The sequence below is a fragment of the Phacochoerus africanus genome, chromosome 7, assembly GCF_016906955.1.
Source record: "Phacochoerus africanus isolate WHEZ1 chromosome 7, ROS_Pafr_v1, whole genome shotgun sequence".
NCBI lineage: Eukaryota > Metazoa > Chordata > Mammalia > Artiodactyla > Suidae > Phacochoerus > Phacochoerus africanus.
The window spans coordinates 31,010,154-31,027,750 of record NC_062550.1 but is presented as its reverse complement, the minus strand read 5'-3'; the positions used below and the strand labels follow the sequence as shown (position 1 = coordinate 31,027,750).

At 42.4% G+C, this 17,597-nt stretch overlaps 1 protein-coding gene across 1 annotated transcript in view; it reads left to right on the top strand.

The window, feature by feature from the left end:
- PPM1H (protein phosphatase, Mg2+/Mn2+ dependent 1H) overlaps positions 1–17,597 on the top strand; it is a 273,912-nt gene that overhangs the window by 250,740 nt on the left and 5,575 nt on the right. Inside the window, exon 9 of the mRNA XM_047787110.1 lies at positions 71–222. Within this exon, the coding sequence (XP_047643066.1) occupies positions 71–222 (152 nt within the window). The remainder of the gene's footprint in view (positions 1–70; positions 223–17,597) is intronic.

Sequence of the window (17,597 nt, the reverse complement as noted above, 5' to 3'; positions counted from 1 at the left end):
GAAGCCAGTCTTGTGAGGGAGAATGATGTGCTCCCAACTTCTTAACCAGAGATGTTCCCATTCTTTTCAGGTAAGAGTCTATGATCTCTCCAAATATGAGCATGGAGCAGATGATGTGCTGATCTTGGCCACTGATGGACTCTGGGATGTTTTATCAAATGAAGAAGTGGCAGAAGCAATCACTCAGTTTCTTCCTAACTGTGACCCAGATGATCCTCACAGGTCTGTGCATTTCTGTGGTTGGAGAGTTTTCCCTAAAGGGGTCTTTCATGATGTGACTGAAATGAATACTAATTATGCAGTTTTCATCATTCACGATCTATCATTCATGAGCTGTTAGAGACGGTTTAGTAAGCAAGCTACAAAAGGGACTACATTTCTTATTCACAGCCAAATAAAAATCTTTAAGTTAAACCTAGATAGGAGTGATCAAGAATTTGATTTGTGAAATATTTTAACTGGTGTATCTTTCTCACATTCTTCCTTGATATCCTCCGAAGTGGGAGTCATTCAATTTGTGATCCTTCTGATAAGAGTGATAGCAAATGCTCCTAGCATTGATTTTCATTTGTTGGATAATTGCTTCATTCGAAAAACAGGAGAGAAAGATTAAAGCAGGGAGTCCTTATAGCATAATGGCAGTGTAAATATTCTAAACAACCCTAGGTGACTCAGAAATAAACAGAAATCTGCTCTGGAAAAAAAACAAAACAAAACAAAACAGCTTTCACTTAGAACACAAGGGAATAAGTCACCATAAATAAAAACCAGTAGAAACAACAGACAGCAGAGCTGGACTTGTAAATACTTCATTATTGGATTTATCAGTCAAAATATAAATAAATATTTTAGCATGTTTCAGGAATGTTTTTTAAAAAGCATTGAAAATGTGAATTAGGACAAAATGATTGCACAGATTTTTAAATAAGGAAATGGAACTTATGGAGATGAAAAATATATAAGTAGGAACAAAAAATTCAGTGGATTAAACATTAGAGACACCTGAAGAGTACAGTGGTGAACTGAAAAACTGATCTAAATAATCCAGAATATGGCTCAGAGAGACAAAGAGAAGAAAAGTGTGAAATGAGATTGAGGCTAGGAGGATGGCCTAAAATGTGGTACACAGAATTGCTAAAGGAAATACTATAGAAGATGGGAAGAAAAAGACAAGTTCCAACCCAGAATTGCTGAATGATATTCAACCTAAGATCTGGGAAGCCCAACAGAGTTCAGGCAGAAGAAATTAAGAAAAAAATCATAAGGAGATATTTCATAATGAAATTGAAGAACTTGAAACAAACAAATAAAAAACATAGTAAAAGCAACCAGAAAGGAAGACAAAACAAATACATAAGAATAGCATTTATACTAATAGCTGACTTTTTTTTCAAAGACAGCAGTAGGAGCCAAGACAGTGAAGTTCAGTTAGTTAAGAAGATCTCAATTTTTAGAATTTTTGTATATAGTAAAAATATCAATAAAGAGGGTGCTTTTCAGATAAAACAAAACAGACATTTTACTGCCACCCAAACTCCCCTTAAGAAAATTCTAAAGGATGTACTCAGATAAGAAAAGGAAATGATCCCAGATGGAAGATCTGAGATAGTAAGATGGATTTTTAAGCTACTGGTAAATATGTGATTATATTTAAACATACACTGACTATATGAAAATAGTAATAAGAATGTCTGATGTGTGGATTAAAATGATCAATTACGAAATAAAAACAGCATATAAATTGGCAAGGGGGGATAGAAATCAGCTAATGTATACTAAACTATAGTTCTGTTTGAAGAGGTTTAAATGTTTAACTTTAGACCTTAAATGTGTTAAAATGGCTAAGAAAATGAATACAAGAATATAAGGGATAATTTTCAAACTAGTCAGAGAAAACCCACATCAAATAAAAAGCAAACTTCTAAACAACTTATAAATGAAAAAAATTACAAAAATTAGAAATTACTAGGGCCCAAATAATATACTACATATCAAAACTTGAAAGGCTGAATTTTGAGCCTTTTTTCTAATTTAATGAGTTAATGGTTCCATTCATCCCTGACCTGCCAGAAGTGACTATATTCCTTCCTTATCATAAAGTAACGTTTTCAACCCCCCGCCCAGGTCCCACCACTCCCCCAGATCACAAGGACCCCTGCCCACAAACTCTGGACTCCCGGACACATAAAAAGAAAAAGAGGCCTTTCACCATAGAGAAAGATGTTTCTCTGAATATCTTGATGATCAAGAATATTCTCAGAATATCTTGAGAGCTGATTTGTGTTACTAGGCTAGTTCTGCCTATATTATTCCTGTAAACATGTATAAAAGAATTCTTGTAACTTCAGGGTTCTAAGGAGCCACAGGAGTGAAGCTGTCTACTTGTAGACTGTGTTCTTTTCCTGTGTGCAAACAGTCAGTAAACAACTTCCTGATGTAAAAATTTAGGGCTGTGGTCCTTATTTCAACAACAGCATCTGATTTAGGAATTAAAAACAGCAGAATAAATCCAGAAAGGGAAATGGAAGGAAAAATGAAAGATAACAAAATAGAGAACAAATATGCAATAAAAATTTAAAAAGCCAAAATTTGTCTCTTTAAACACATTAGGGACATGCAAATCAAATGATATACTACCTCATATCCATTAAGTTGGCCACTTCAAAACAAACAAACAGAGAATTTGGTGTTGGTGAGGATGTGATGAAAATTGAAACTTTTGTGCCTTATTGTTAAAAATGTAAAATGGTACAGTTTCTGTAGAAAATGGTATGGCGGGTCTTCAAAAATTAAACATGTAATTATCATATGATTTATTAATTCTACTTCTGGGTATATACCCAAGAAAAGTGAAAGCAGGAACTCCAACAGATACTTGTACACTCATGTTCATAGCAGTATTAGTCACAGTAGCAAAAAGGTAGAAGCAACCCAACTGTCCATCAACAAATGAATGGGATAAACAAAATGTGTTATATAATACAGTGGAATATTCATCAGTCTTAAAAAGGAATGAAACGAAAATCAAGTCCAGGCAAATGAAGACATAAAAGTGAAAGGAAAAATAAATACAACTTTTAGAAAATAGCATAGGCTAGCTTCATGATCTTACAGTAGGGAAGGATTTCTTAAGACACAGCACAACCAAGAAAAGATTGATAACCCTGACTACATTAGAACTACCAACTTTGGTTCTTCAAAGATGATACGAAGGGAATAAACTGACTAGCGTTCCTGCTGTGGTGCAGCTGGCTAGAATCCAACTGCAGTGGCTCTGGTCTCTGCAGAGGCACGGGTTTAGTCCCTGGCCCAGCACAGTTGATTGAAGGATCTGGCATTGCCACAGCTACAGTGTAGGTCACAGCTGTAGCTTGGATTCAGTCCCTGGCCCGGGGACTTCCATATGCTTCAGGTGCGACCATTTAAAAAGGAAAAAAAAAAAAAAGAGGAAAGAATAAAATGATAAGGCATGAACTGGGAGAAGATCTTTGCAACTTGTATAACCAGGGAGGGGATTCATACCCATACAGTATAATGAACTCTCACAGAACAATAAAGACAACACAAATAACGCAACAGAAAAATTGGGTTATCGAATTTGTAGAAAAAGACTCTGAACACAGCTTGGTATATGCATATCCTATAATCCACAAGCCCCACTCCTAGGTCTACCCTGGAGCAGTGGTTCTGAAAGCGTGGACCACATGGCATCAGCATCATCAGAGAATTTGTTAGAAATTTTCAGGCTCCACCCCAGATCTACTAAATAAGACTTCGGTGGTAGGACCCAGGGATTTGTGTTTTAACAAACAATCCAGGTGGCTCTAATGCTGGTGTAATTCAAGTCATACAAAAAGGTAGCGAGGGGAGCATGCGCTTGAGCAGGGCCCACAGTGAGCTTCTAAGATACTTGCTGGCAATGTTCTGTTCCTTCAGCTACATGGTGGGTACTTGATGGCTCATGTTACTTGTACACTGTGTATCTGTTACATACATTTCGTTTGTATGTCAGCTTTGAGAGGCAGTGTAGTCTAGTGATTAATAGCATGGATCTAGTCACACTGCCTCTGTTCTGCCCCTTCTAGACTTTGTGATCTTGGGGAAGTTTCTTAACCTTTCAGTGCATCAGATTCCTAATCTATAAAATGGGTTCCAGTAGTCCTAACCACACGCATATGTAGAAAGTGAAATGCTTGGTATATAATAAGCATTACTGAGTATTTGTTGTTGTTACTCTATGTTTGTTGCTACTTTTATATGTTTGATGTATGTGTGTCACAAACACACACAAATCCTTCAGGAAGAAATTAAAGCTAGATAGTCTCTCTCTTTCCAAATTGGTATAATTTTGCTCAGGTGCATAGAAATTGATGGTACTGCAAGTAAGATTCTTTTATTTGAATTTGAATGCATTTTTTTTTCCTATTGAGCTTTTAGGTTTAATCTGTGTTTTCTATCCTACCTGTTAGCAACACTCCCGTGTTGATTTTCTCTACAGTAATTATTTTTCTAAAGCTTTGCAAAGCCAGCTGACAGGTATGAGTAAAAAGGCAGAAGACACTTTAAAAAAATCTCTTCAGGCTGGCGTGGTTTTGCTTACCAGCCCTTGTCTCTCCATGGCAACAAATCTGCCCTCCCAGGAGTGGTAACCTGTGGGCAGTGCTGTCGCTGGGCAGGTGCATGCCAGGTCAGAGCAGGTGGCTCAGTTCATGAGATCTTGTTCCCTACATTATCAGGGCCTACAGGGATCTCCATGAAACAAAAGGGCAGGAAAGAAGGAGGTTCTGAATTTGCCTTTCAGGGGAACTGGCAAACTAAAGCCTAAGAAAGAATCCTTTTATCAGAAAGATGAAAGAGTGAAGAGAAAAGTTATAAGATGGGCATAGTTTTATTGCTAAGAGATGGAATATCCAGGTGGAAATCAGAAATATTCTGGTTAGTTGTGGGGTTTTTTTTACCTTTTTTTTAAATTTTATTGAAATATAGTTGATTTACAATTCTGTTTGGTTTTGAAAGCTTAAGACAGTGAGATCACATGGGAGATGTCATCTCCATTCACATTCATTCATTGGGGAAGTATGAAGGACCTATTTTATGAGCCATGGCCTGCTAGACACTGGGGAAGAATCTGTGAAGACAAAAGACCCTGTTCTCTCGGAGTTTCAAGTCTAGAGGAGGTCACAGGAGCTTAAGGAAGTTATAGTGTTAATGATTCATGGGATAGCCAAGAGAGCTTCCCGTCAGAAGGGATGCCCAGGCTCAGCCTGAGGAATCAAGGTGCGCCAGGCCATGCAGGGTGGGGTGGCAGCGGGCAGGGACAACACGGTGCCTTCAAGGAAGCCAGTGGTCAGTATGGCAGACTGGGTTTAGTGCAGGGTCATGGCCACGGGTGAGAAGTGAGAGATTAATGGGGCCGATTGTGTCAGCCCTCAGGCATTCACAAGACAAATGAATGTGAACACCATTGGAGGAACGAGTCTGTGATAACAATATGGAATTTATGTAATTCATTCATTCTGATCCACAATCAGAAAACATTCTGGACAATCTCATGGTGAAAATAGGAGGTGCAGATTGGTTCTCTGCCCTACGTGTTCCTTAGTAATTTAAGTCATCTTGGGAAATCAGACAAACTTAATTTCTTTTTTTTTAATTTAATTTTTTTTAATTTATGGCCACACCCATGGCATATGGAAGTTCCTGGGCCAGGGACTGAATCTGAGCTGCAGCTGTGTCCTATGCAGCAGCTGTGGTGTTGCAGGATTCTCTTACAGAGAGATGGGACACTGAGGCTTTTTGCCAGGAAGCAGCGTTTATTCATGCCAGCACTGGCCCAGCAGATTCATACCCAAAGGCTGAGCTCTGTCTTTATAGGGGCGCTGTCTTTATAGGCTCTGTTATTTTTCTTTTACACTTTGGTCCCTTTGTCCCCCTTATAAGATAACATACATTCTGTAAATTCTGGTTGGACAGTCTATGCTACAAAGTTGCGCATGGATACTAATTATGTCATACTGCCACAAAGTTGCATGTGCGCTCACAGATGCTGGTAGTGCACCACTGCCTTCCCTTGTTCTGGGAGGACCCCTACCACCACAGTGGCAACACCAGATCCTTTAACCCACTGTGCTGGGCTGGGGATTGAACTCATACCTCTGCAGTGACACGAACCACTGCATTTGGATTCTTAACTCACTGCACCACAGCAGGAACTGCAAACTTTGTTTTAAACTCACAACTTAGGCATCATGTAAATGATGTCGTTCATGTGTGTGACATATTGGCATGTACCTGTGTAATTTAGAAGGCGGGCACCACACTCCCGCCCAGGCTCAGTGTGTCTCCTGGGGAGGCCCATGGAGAGTGTAGACTCAAAACCCCTGGTATTGGGTTCCCTGTGGGAGCCTTCCCGATGGGAGCTGTTCTGATCTCGTCATGCAAACAAGAAATAGGAGGAGGTTGTCCTAATAAAGTTTAGCCTAAGTCCTAATTTCTGTGATGAAGACCCCTTATCATTCCTGTAGCTCTATGAGTTCTTCCTCAGCCAGAAGGATTCATCTCTCCCCAAGTGTTGCCCAGGACCTCAGGCTTGCCTGTGTAATCATGGGAGTGAAGGCAGGGAGGGTTCCTGGGTCCAAATCGGAGGGGGCTGACCAGGCCAGCTCATCGTTTGAAAAAAATGAGAAAGGGAAGATGCATTCCCCAGCGCGGGCCGCCTGAGAGGGAGGAAGGGCACAAAGCAAGAACAGTGACAAAATGTTTCTTCTTTCGACATTTTTGTGTGTTTGTTTGTGTCTTTTTAGGGCCGTACCCGTGGCATGTGGAGGTTCCCAGGCTAGGGGTTGAATCAGCGCTGTAGCTGCCAGCCTACACCAGAGCCACAGCAATGCGGGATCCGAGCCGCGTCTGCAACCTACACCACAGCTCACGGCAACGCCGGATCCTTAACCCACTGAGCAAGGCCAGGGATCGAACCTGTGTCCTCATGGATGCTAGTCAGATTTGTTAACCACTGAGCCACGATGGGAACTCCTCCTTTTGACATTTTGAATGGGCCCATTTTACTTGGCGTTTTGCTGAGTTTGCCCACTTTTGTCTAGAAATTCCGCAGGACAGAAGGAGACAGGACATTAACCCTATGACAGGAAGGACTTTTAGGTTTTGCCATTTGATTATGTGGCTCTTATTTATGTCATGTTCAGGTTTTTTCTTTTTCTTTCCTCTTCGTGGCAGCCATTTGTGACAAATTGCCAGCACTGTCTTCCTCTGATGACATCCTTCCCAATGAAAAAAATCTAAAATACCATCTTCCAGAGTTCCCTAGTGGCCTAGCAGCTAAGGACTCTGCATTGTCACTGCTGTGGCATGGGTTCAGTCCCTGGCCCAGGAACTTCTGCATGCCATTGGGTACAGGCAAAAAAAAAAAGTGTCTCCCCTTCCAGGATGCATTGTGAAGAAAAGGTGATTAAGAGAAACATATGTTTGCACAGTTCTGACCCTCACACCATCCTCTCTGGCAGAGGAAGGCGGAAATGTATGACCTTCCTGACCCCATTGCAGCTTAAGTCCTCTGTAAGATACAGTGTTGTTTTGAACTATCTTGACAAAGGAACCAAAAAATTAAAAGGCTTTGTGGACAAGCCAGAATATGAGGGCCATTGCTGTTTCTCTTCTTACTGAATTATGCCCTGAAGTGTAGCAGCGCTGGTGGTTCTGTGCTTCCTTTGTGGGGTCATGAAATGAATCGTTGATAGGAGATGTACCAAGATGACATTCTCCAGTGGGGTGGCTGGGCTCCACAGCCTGTCGCTCTCTATACTAATTTCCCTACGATTCTCTTATGCGGCCAAACATCCCGCACAATTGGGCAAGGGTTCTCAGAGAAAGGCCCACAAAGGGTTTTCTGAGGCAAAATATCTCGGATGGACTACCTGTAAGGCTGGAGGTTTAGTGGGTGGGTCTCTTGGAAAGAATATTCAGAATGAAGGCAAGTATGTACCATGCAAAGAAGATGCTTACTAATTCCTTAGAAAGGAATACATTGTTAATATTGCCCAAGGAGAAAGGTGTGGGCAAAGCTGAGTGAACCCAGAGCCAGAGGTCAGTTAACTGCCCATGAAAACATGGCATGGATTCACATTCCAAATGCCCAGGCAAGACATGGCAATTGGCTCTATTTGCCTACTCCTTTATTTCCCAAATATCTGTCTCTGGAAACCTCATCTTGGTGACTTGGACCTAATGACCCTCAGTCCCCCTGCCGTGGCACTTGAGGAGCTCGATAAGGGGTATGACGTCTGCAGGTACCCATGAACTCCAGAGAGCATCTCCCCAGCGAGAGAAGCCTTCTCGACGGTCATGCTTCAGATGTCATCCTTCATGTCCCTGCTCTCTTGAGCTCAGATAACTGTGTGCCTTGATGGGAAGAGACTAATCAGTGGAAAGTTAATAGTTAAACACCCACCAACACTGACAGCAGGATACTAATGTGGGTATTAAATGCTAGGTTGTATTACCTTGATCGTATGAAACTTGTTTTGGCAAAGGACAAAGGTTACTTTTATGAAATCTTGGTATGCAGTTGGTTGAACTAATTTCTACCAGCGCTACATGGCTTTAAAAAACTATGCCTCAGGAGTTCCCGTCGTGGCGCAGTAGTTAACGAATTCGACTAGGAACGATGAGGTTGCGGGTTCTGTCCCTGCCCTTGCTCAGTGGGTTAACGATCCGGCGTTGCCGTGAGCTGTGGTGTAGGTTGCAGACACGGCTCGGATCCCGAGTTGCTGTGGCTCTGGCGTAGGCCGGTGGCTACAGCTCCGATTCAACCCCTAGCCTGGGAACCTCCATATGCCTTGGGAGAGGCCCAAGAAATAGCAACAACAACAACAACAAAAAAAGACAAAAGACAAAAAAACAAACAAACAAACAAACAAAAAAAAACTATGCCTCAGCGTTCCTTTCAGGGCTTGGCGGAAATGAATCTGACTAGCATCCATGAGGACACAGGTCAATCCCTGGCCTCGCTCAGTGGGTTAAGGATCTGGCGTTGCTAGGAGCTGTGGTGTAGGTCGCAGATGCAGCTCAGATCTGGCATTGCTGGCTGTGGCGTAGGCCGGCAGCTACAGCTCTGATTCAACCCCTAGCCTGGGAACCTCCATATGCCAAGGGTGCAGCCCTTAAAAAAAAAAAAATTATGCCTCAAATGCAAAAAAGGCAAGCCCCCCCCCAGCCCCACCCTCCTATCAATTATAGGTTTTAAGAACAAATTGGTAAGTGTTTGATCTGGTGGTCAGATCTGCATTTTTGTTTCTTCTGCATTGTGTAGCATATTCAGATCTATGGGAATTTGGGAGTCAGCCTGCAGTCCTGCCCATGACAGCCTCTGAACAGCCCACTCCCAGGCCCATCTTTCCTTCCTCCATGCCGTTGATGTGGCCACTGGATCACAGCTCCAGTGGCCACTTAGTTGGAACATCAGGGCATTTTAAAGGGCTTGCCAGGGAGAATGGAGAAGAACAAGGTCTGTTATGCCCCCTCTCATCCAAATGTTGTTGTTGGGGATGTGAACCAAAAGAAACATGCCCACCCCCCACCAACCCCGAAAAACCAGGGAGCTAGTGCCGGGGGCAGAGAGGTGGACAAGGTTCACCCTCTCCCAGGAGGTGGTGAACTCTCCCCAGTCTGTGGTCTTGTACCTGCTGGCACACAAACCTCCAGCAGACACAGTGACATCGCTGTGCACAGCAGCTGTCATTGTTCCAGTCTCAAGGTACTCTGCCTGAGTGAAGCCCCTGGACTCCAGGCAGGGGACAGAAGCTGGTGTGAGCACCTTCAGTGGCTACGGAGCCAGACAAGGGACACATGTGGCTCAGCTCCCAGCAGTGAGGCCAAGATAGGCCACGTCCTCCCTGGACAAGTTGCCAGGTTCCAAGCACAACAAACAGCCCCCTCAAAGCCACCCCCCACCCCACCTACCCGGGCACCACAGATCCCTGCCCATGTTCCAAAGCTTGGGAGAGCTGTTCTACCTCTTAAATCTAAGAAGCCTGCTCAGAATGCAAAGAGGATCTCTCCTCCCTTCCCATCACATTCTGTTACTGCTGGGCATCAACAGATGGAGGCTGCCTTTTATATGCAAATATTCGGAACCCATTAATTCCCCAGTTCCTGCCACCTACCCTCCCTCTTGTAAGACCATCCAAATGGCAAATACAAGTTCCCACCCAAATAGACCTGTTAAGAGACTTCGAGGCCAAGTGACAGCTTGAAACTGACTTACTTTTGATACTCTGGGGCTGATTCAGATGTGGTCTTGTGGCAAAAGACTCTCCAAAAGGTGGTTGACTTCAGGCAAGACTCTTGGGGGTGGGGGGAAGCATGTCGGGTGGGGCGAGGAAGGGAGGCATTTTTCTGTCCAATGAGGAAAACGCTTTAGAGAGGATCTCATTGATCCTGGTAGAACCTTTGAGGCCTGCACTATCCTTATTCCAGATTCAGCAGTAATAAGAGGCTGCGGAGTTCCTGCACAGCCCCTGATATGGGTGGCGGTGCAGCCAGGCTAGGACCCATGGCAGCCCAGCTGGAGCCCTTCGTAGGCCCCACATAGGATGTGAAAGAACTAAGGGTCCACAGAGAAGATGGAGGATTTACCATCTGGCCTCCTGCCACCTTGACTTTGATAGTGGTTCCTCTTCTGCTTTTTTCCCCTCGCCTGCTATCCTCTGCTCCCTCCTGCTTGGCCCGAGGAAGCCTCTGAGCCAGGCCCTGCCCGGCTGCCAAGTTTGATTCCCTGGCAGCCATCCCTTTCAGCAGAGCTCGGTCAATCAATATTGAAAGCTTCAGCCAGAGAAGAAAAATGCTCTTGAAGTACAAAGCCCATCTCCCAGAGAGAGGCTTGCTTAGGAGATGGTGATGGTACTTCAGCCACCGCACTTCTGAATGTATTGGGTCCCAGCCCTGGAGCCACCCCACATCCAGCTTCCTCAATAACAGGGCTCCTCTCCCGGGCAGCATGTAACAGCATCCATGTCCCCATCACTGTCTTCAGCTGCACCACATTCTTCTCGGCTACTCTCCTATATATCTTGTGCTTACAGTTCATGTTTTGACTCAGATCTCCCCCCGCTGCTCCCCACAGGGCTCCCTCTCTGGCAGGTGCACCCTCTGTTCAGCCTCAGTTCCAAACTCAGTAGAGCCCTCCTGTGTTCCTGCCACACTACCCAGTCTCTTTTGTTGTCACCAAACCAGGCAGTCCTGGTCTGAAAGAAACTGGAGAATGAAACTGGAGAGGGGAGAAGCGGTTCTTCCTCTCCAGAGAAAATGTTTCTTCTTTGCCTCCGGCACCAGTCTTGATGTAAAGCAGCCTTACAAGTGGTGCTGTGCCTGGGGCAAGCTGGCACTGACTGTGGATGCTGATGGGCTCTAAGTGGCCACCCCCCTGGCTGAAACTGGAGCTGGGGCCAGAAACCCTCTCCCAAGAACCCCATGCCTGGGCTTATGTTGAGCTTTTCAGTGCCAGTTAGATAAGATGAGGCCACTTGTGGGGATCCTTCCTCAAGTGGCCTCATTTTACCTAAATGCCATTTCTGACTGCATTTCAACACTGGGTCTCCTATAGCATGAAGGAAATATCAGGAAAACAGTCCGAGAGTTCACATGCATTGTTCACTTCCTGGGAAGCAGCGTCTCATCAGTGACCTTCAGTTGTCCACACAAACCACTCTTTTACGGGGGCGGGTGGAATGTCACATTCGCGAGGAAGCCTAGCAGAGACGTGAGATGGAGGACTTGTGAGCTCCTTGCAGCAGCATTGGAAGGAATGGTCTGAGGCGTTCTCCCTAAGCTTCCCACTCAGCTTGGGACAGCCTTCCCTGAAGCGCAGGTGTACAAGGATGATGGCAGGAATCTAATGAAACTGTGGTTCTCTGAAGAGGGGCTGGGGAGGCCCACCCCTTGGGGAAAGTGTGAGATTTAACTTCATACCACTCCTAAGGTGTGGGGATCCTAAGCAAGAAGCTCACATAAAACATGTTCTGACACTGGAAGAACCCACAGGGTCCCCCAGTGAAGACAAATTTGAAACCCTTTGTAGATAACCCAGGGCACACAGCAAACAACCCGAATGAAGAAAAGCTTGTATCTTACCTTCAAACCCACCACGGGAAAGGATAACTGGACACAGCAGAGCCTTCCCTCTAGTCCCCCCCACCCCAAAGTAAACCTAATAGAATAGTTTGAGAGAAACTTTAAACCTGTACAGACAGAACCGTGAGGTAAAAAGAGGTAAATGTGGAAAAGAACCACATAGAAATTTACAATGGTGAAAAATATGTCACTGAAATAATTTACCAAATGGATCAAGCAGTAAACTTCTAAAGTATAAATTAGTGAATTGAAAGTTATCAGAGTTTTTTAACACAGGGAAGAGGCTGAAGTTTGGAAGGTAAACCGAGAAGGATCTAATAGAAGAAAATATAAAATTATGGAGAAATTATTTTTAAAAATAGAGGGGAAGCAATAATAAAAAAAATCCGTGGTTGAGAATTTTCCAGAATCAGAAATATCATCTCATTTTGAAGGAGTAAGACTAATTTCCAACCCTGATAAATAAAAAGAAATCCTCACTCTTCTGTCTCAGTGGAAGTTCATACCACCAATAACAAAATATCAACAATTTAATAAGCTACCAATGAGAAAAAATATTTACTTGTAAAAAAAAAAAAAACAGAAACAGGACAGCCTTTTTAAAAAAAAGAGGTCAGAAAAGATGAAATATTATCTCTAAACTGCTAAGGGAAAATAACAGTCAATCAAGAATTCTATACCCAATAAAGCTATAATCCAAGATTAAAGGCAAAAATAAAGATTTTTGTGGCCCTAAAACTTGGTGAGTTTATCCCTCACAGACCATTGTTGTTATCTTGACATGGGCATTGTTAAAAGAATTGCTAAAAATGTACTTCAACAGAAGGAAATCAAGTCCAGAAGGAAGGAATGGACTCGAAAAAGCAAAGAAGTCAGTATGTTGGTTTATTTCCATAAGTATAGAGTGTAAATTATAAGAATGACTAATGGAAGTTTAAAAATAAGGCAAAGTTAAAATACTAGGCAATAACATGAAAGGTGAAAAAAGGCATTCTAAGATTGTTTTATTTTCTGGAGAAGGACACAAACGTCAATTAACTTATATGTTAAAAACCTAGGGACAGCACTAAAACAACAGAAATAATCACTTCTAAACCAGTAGGAGAAGGAAAAAGGTATTCAAGAAAGCAATCAATCTGACAGAAAGCAAGACTGAAAGAAAGAGAAACACACTAAGTGGAAAATACAAAATAAATTTTATGCACGTATGTATGTGTGAATGATGGCAAAAATAGATTCAGAATAGCAGTTTTTACAATAAACAGACTTAACTCACATTTTAATAACCATAAAGATTAGATTTTATTTTACTTAGCCATCTACCACTAATGAAATACACTTAAAATAATAGAAAGTTTAGAAGTCCTACACTGCCTTCTTTAGGTTTTTATCATTGCCAGATATCACGGTGAAGGAAGCATTGAAAATGACAAAGATTTCTTGCCTAAGAGTCTTGGGATAGCTTTAACTAAGGACCATAGATGGGGAGGTCCCACCTTGGCAGTGAAAATAAGTTAACATTTATTGACTCTTCCTCAGTCTGGAACCTACAAAGGAAAGTAAGAAGAGCTATGCTATGTGTCATGAAAGCTCAGACACAGGAGAACTTGGAGTGTGGAGGGGTGTGGGAGGCACCCTGCCTGCCCCTGCATTCCCCCCATCCAAAAAAAAAGAACTCAAGAAGAAAACAAAAGATACCAAGGTTAAAGAAGATGGTTGGCAGTATGGCATCTGTGCTGAAGAAAGGTTAAATAGAATGAGGACAGAGAAGCTTTTAGGTCAAGATGTAGGAGGCCAGATTAGTAAAGGGAAGTAAGAAATTGAGGAAGCAAGAATGGATTTCTCTCTCAAGGAGTTCACCTAAGGGAAGACAGAATGGATGATAAAAAGAAATGCAGGTTCAAGGGAAGTTAATATCTTGACATAGGCAATGACCGTTTTTTAAGAATAAAACCTCGGAGTTCCCATTGTGGTGCAGTGGAAACAAATCCGACTAGGAGCCATGAGGTTGTGGGTTTGATCCCTGGCCTTGCTCAGTGGGTTAAGGATTTTGCATTGCCTTGAGCTGTAGTGTAGGTCACAGACTCAGCTCAGATCTGGCATTGCTGCAGCTGTGGTGTAGGCCGGCAGCTATAGCTACGATTAGACCCCTAGCCTGGGAACCTCCATATGCTGCAAGTGCGGCCCTAAAAAGACAAAAGACAAAAAAAAATTAAAAAAAAAGAATAAAACCTTAATATTCATCATCTTTTCCAGGTGGCCTAATACTGCTTTTTAGAATACCGAAGCTAAATTTGGCCATTTTTTCAATACCTAAAGTCACCAGCAGTGGCAGTATCAGGCAATACCACCCTGACCATTGCTTTTAACTATGGATGATGTTTTGTTTTGTTTCTTTTTTAGGGCCGCACCTGCGGCATATGGAGGTTCCCAGGCTAGGGGTCTAATTGGCGCTATAGCTGCCGGCCTACACCACAGCTCAGGGCAACGCCAGATCCTTAACCCACTGAGTGAGGCCAGGGATCAAACCTGAGTCCTCATGGATGCTAGTCAGATTCGTTAACCGCTGAACCACAATGGGAACTCCTGGATGATAGTTTTATGTGACTTAAATAAAACAAAGTAGGCACTGTTTTGATTTTAACTTTTTTTTACTGAAGTATAGTTGATTTACAATACTTTGTTAGTTTCAGGTATTCAGCAAAGTGACTCAGTTTTAAATATGTATATTTTTCAGAATCTTTTCCATTACAGATGATTACAAGATATTGAATATGCCATACAGCAAATCCTTATTGTTTATTTATATATAGTCGTGCGTTACCTGTTAATCCCATATTCTTAATTTATTCCCTTCCTCCTTTTCCCTTTTGGTAACCATGAGTTTGCTTTCTATGTTTGTGAATCTGTTTTGTAAATAGATTCACTTGTAGTATTTTTTAGATTCTGCAAGTGATATCACATGTTGGTCTTTCTTTGTCTTATTTCACTTAGTTTGAGAATTTCTGGGTCCATCCATGTTGCTGCAAATGGCATTATTTCATTCTATTTTATGGCTGATATTCCATTGTGTATGTGTATGTATGTTTTTATATATACATCCATTCCTCCGTCAATGGACGTTTAGGTCGTTTCCATATCTTGACTATTGTAGATAGCACTGCAGTGAATATTGGGGTGCATGTATCTTTTTGAATTACGGTTTTTGCCAGATAGATGCCCAGGAATGGGATTGACGCGGATCACATGGTAGCTTTATTTTTAGTTTTTTTAAGGAACCGCTATACTGTTTTCCATAGTAGCTGTACCAATTAACATTCTTACCAACAGTGTGAGAGGTTCCCTTTTCCCCACACTCTGTCCAGCATTTATTATTTGTAGACTTTTTGATGATGGCCATTCTGACTGGTGTGAGGTGATACCTCATTATAGTTTTGATTTACATCTCTCTAATAATTAGTGATGTTGAGCATCTTTTTATGTGCCCGTTGGCCATCGGTATATCTTTCTTTGAAGAAACGTCGATTTAGGTCTTCTACCCATTTGATTAATTTTTTTATTATCAAATTTTTAAAGATATGGAGATGTAAGAGCTGCCTGTATATTTTGGAAATTAAGCCCTTCACGTAACCTTGTTCTGACCTCATTCGCTGCCCCATGACTACAGGACCTGTTGAGGGCCTATAGGATGGTTTGCCTCTAGACTTGTCACAGAGACTGGTCCCTACTTCCTTTATCTTTTTTTTTTTTAATATGTTTGAGTAACTTCCTTTTGCTGCCAGCCATCTTTTCTTGTAAGCTGCCATAATTTTCTGTGCCTAGTCTGCTCACGAGCTGGATTAAGGTGTGTTCAGCCCTGACAATGCATCTACAAACTCATATATTATCTCAGCCAGCTTTCTGAGCTTGAAAGGCTAAGTTCTAGACCCTGGTCAATCACCAGGATAATCAACATCACTCGATAGTGCCAGTTGCCTTTCCATGTGAGGTTACATATCAGACATACAATTTAATACAAAACCAAGAGTCTCCTAGGGTGAGCATCGGAAAGGTCTTTTGAATGTAGTATATGAGTGGCAGTATGTGGATATGGGGACATTGATTTGGCTCTTTAGCCAAAGGCCTCTTCGGAATCCTTTCTGTTTACTTCCTGAGCTCAGTAAGAAGAGAAGCCTCAGAAAGGGCTAACTGGTTGCATCTTCCCTCAAGTGTGACCTAAGAGACTTCTATTTCAAAACAGATAATTTTCTCAGTACTGACAGAAAAAGAGGCATCTCTCCTTCTCACCTACCACCCACCCTCTAGGAGAAAATTCATTTATTCTGTATTAACTGAAATGGCCTCTCTTTGCCACCTGCAGTATGAGCTCCACTTCTCTCTGCTGCCTGGGCTGTATGAATAGACTCTACTGCCTGGAATCTTAACAAGCTGGACATCATTCGCCACAGACTCTGTTCTTAAATAATGTAATGACAGGGCTAGATGCAGGTCGCCTTGAACCTGAGAGTGGGTAAATCCATCAGGGGTTTTAACAGAAGCAATGTCAGAGGCTTTGTAGTTCTGAATTCCATAATTCACAGTTCCGAAGGCAGGGCTCAGAGACACTTCCACGCAGGAAGAGGCCGCTGGCAACATCAGGGTGCTCTGCTCTTCCCGGGCTATGGGCTGCTTTCCAAGAGGCCTGCCTTCGAGGGTGACATTTATTATCTTGGTGATTTACCAGAGTCTGGCTTTTAGCTTCTCAGGTTCAGAAATTGGCTTAATCAACAGACAAGAAGCAGATTCATTATCCGAGCTGGCCTCACCTTAACCAAGCTTTCCTGGTGGATCTGCAAACTGCAGAAATGCCAGCTGACATTTATATGGAGAAAGAGGACTGAGTTTCTTAAAGTACAAATGACTAGCTCATTCTTTCTCTATAGGCAGGCCTACACGGGGAGGCAGATCATAATTAGAAGGTTATTTGGTCAACACGAAATCAGAATAAAGGTAAACTCTATGTTCAGTGGCACGGGCTAATAGAGTAATACATCCTCACTAAATATGGTCCTACCAGTAGAACTAAATTTCTTTGAAATCTGTTGGATAAGACTCTTGAATTTCTCTGGTGGCGCAGCAGGTTAGGAATCTGGCATTGTCCCTACAGTGGCTGGGGTCACTACTGTGGTGCGGGTTTGATCCCAGGCCCAGGAACTTGCATCTGCCATAGGCATATCTGGAAAAAAAAAAAAAAAGAAAGAAAAAGAAAGAAAAAAGACTGTCTCTGCCTCTGCCTCAGTTAGTATTTGGATAGACACCTGCCAATGTTTGTTGGTTTGTTTCGCCTCAAGGCTAATCCAGATCCCCATTCCCAAATCACTTCTCACTAATGTATTTCTCTAGATTTTAATAATTTCCATCCATTTATAGCATAGTCATTATTTTTATTTTTTTTAGTTTATGATTTAAATATC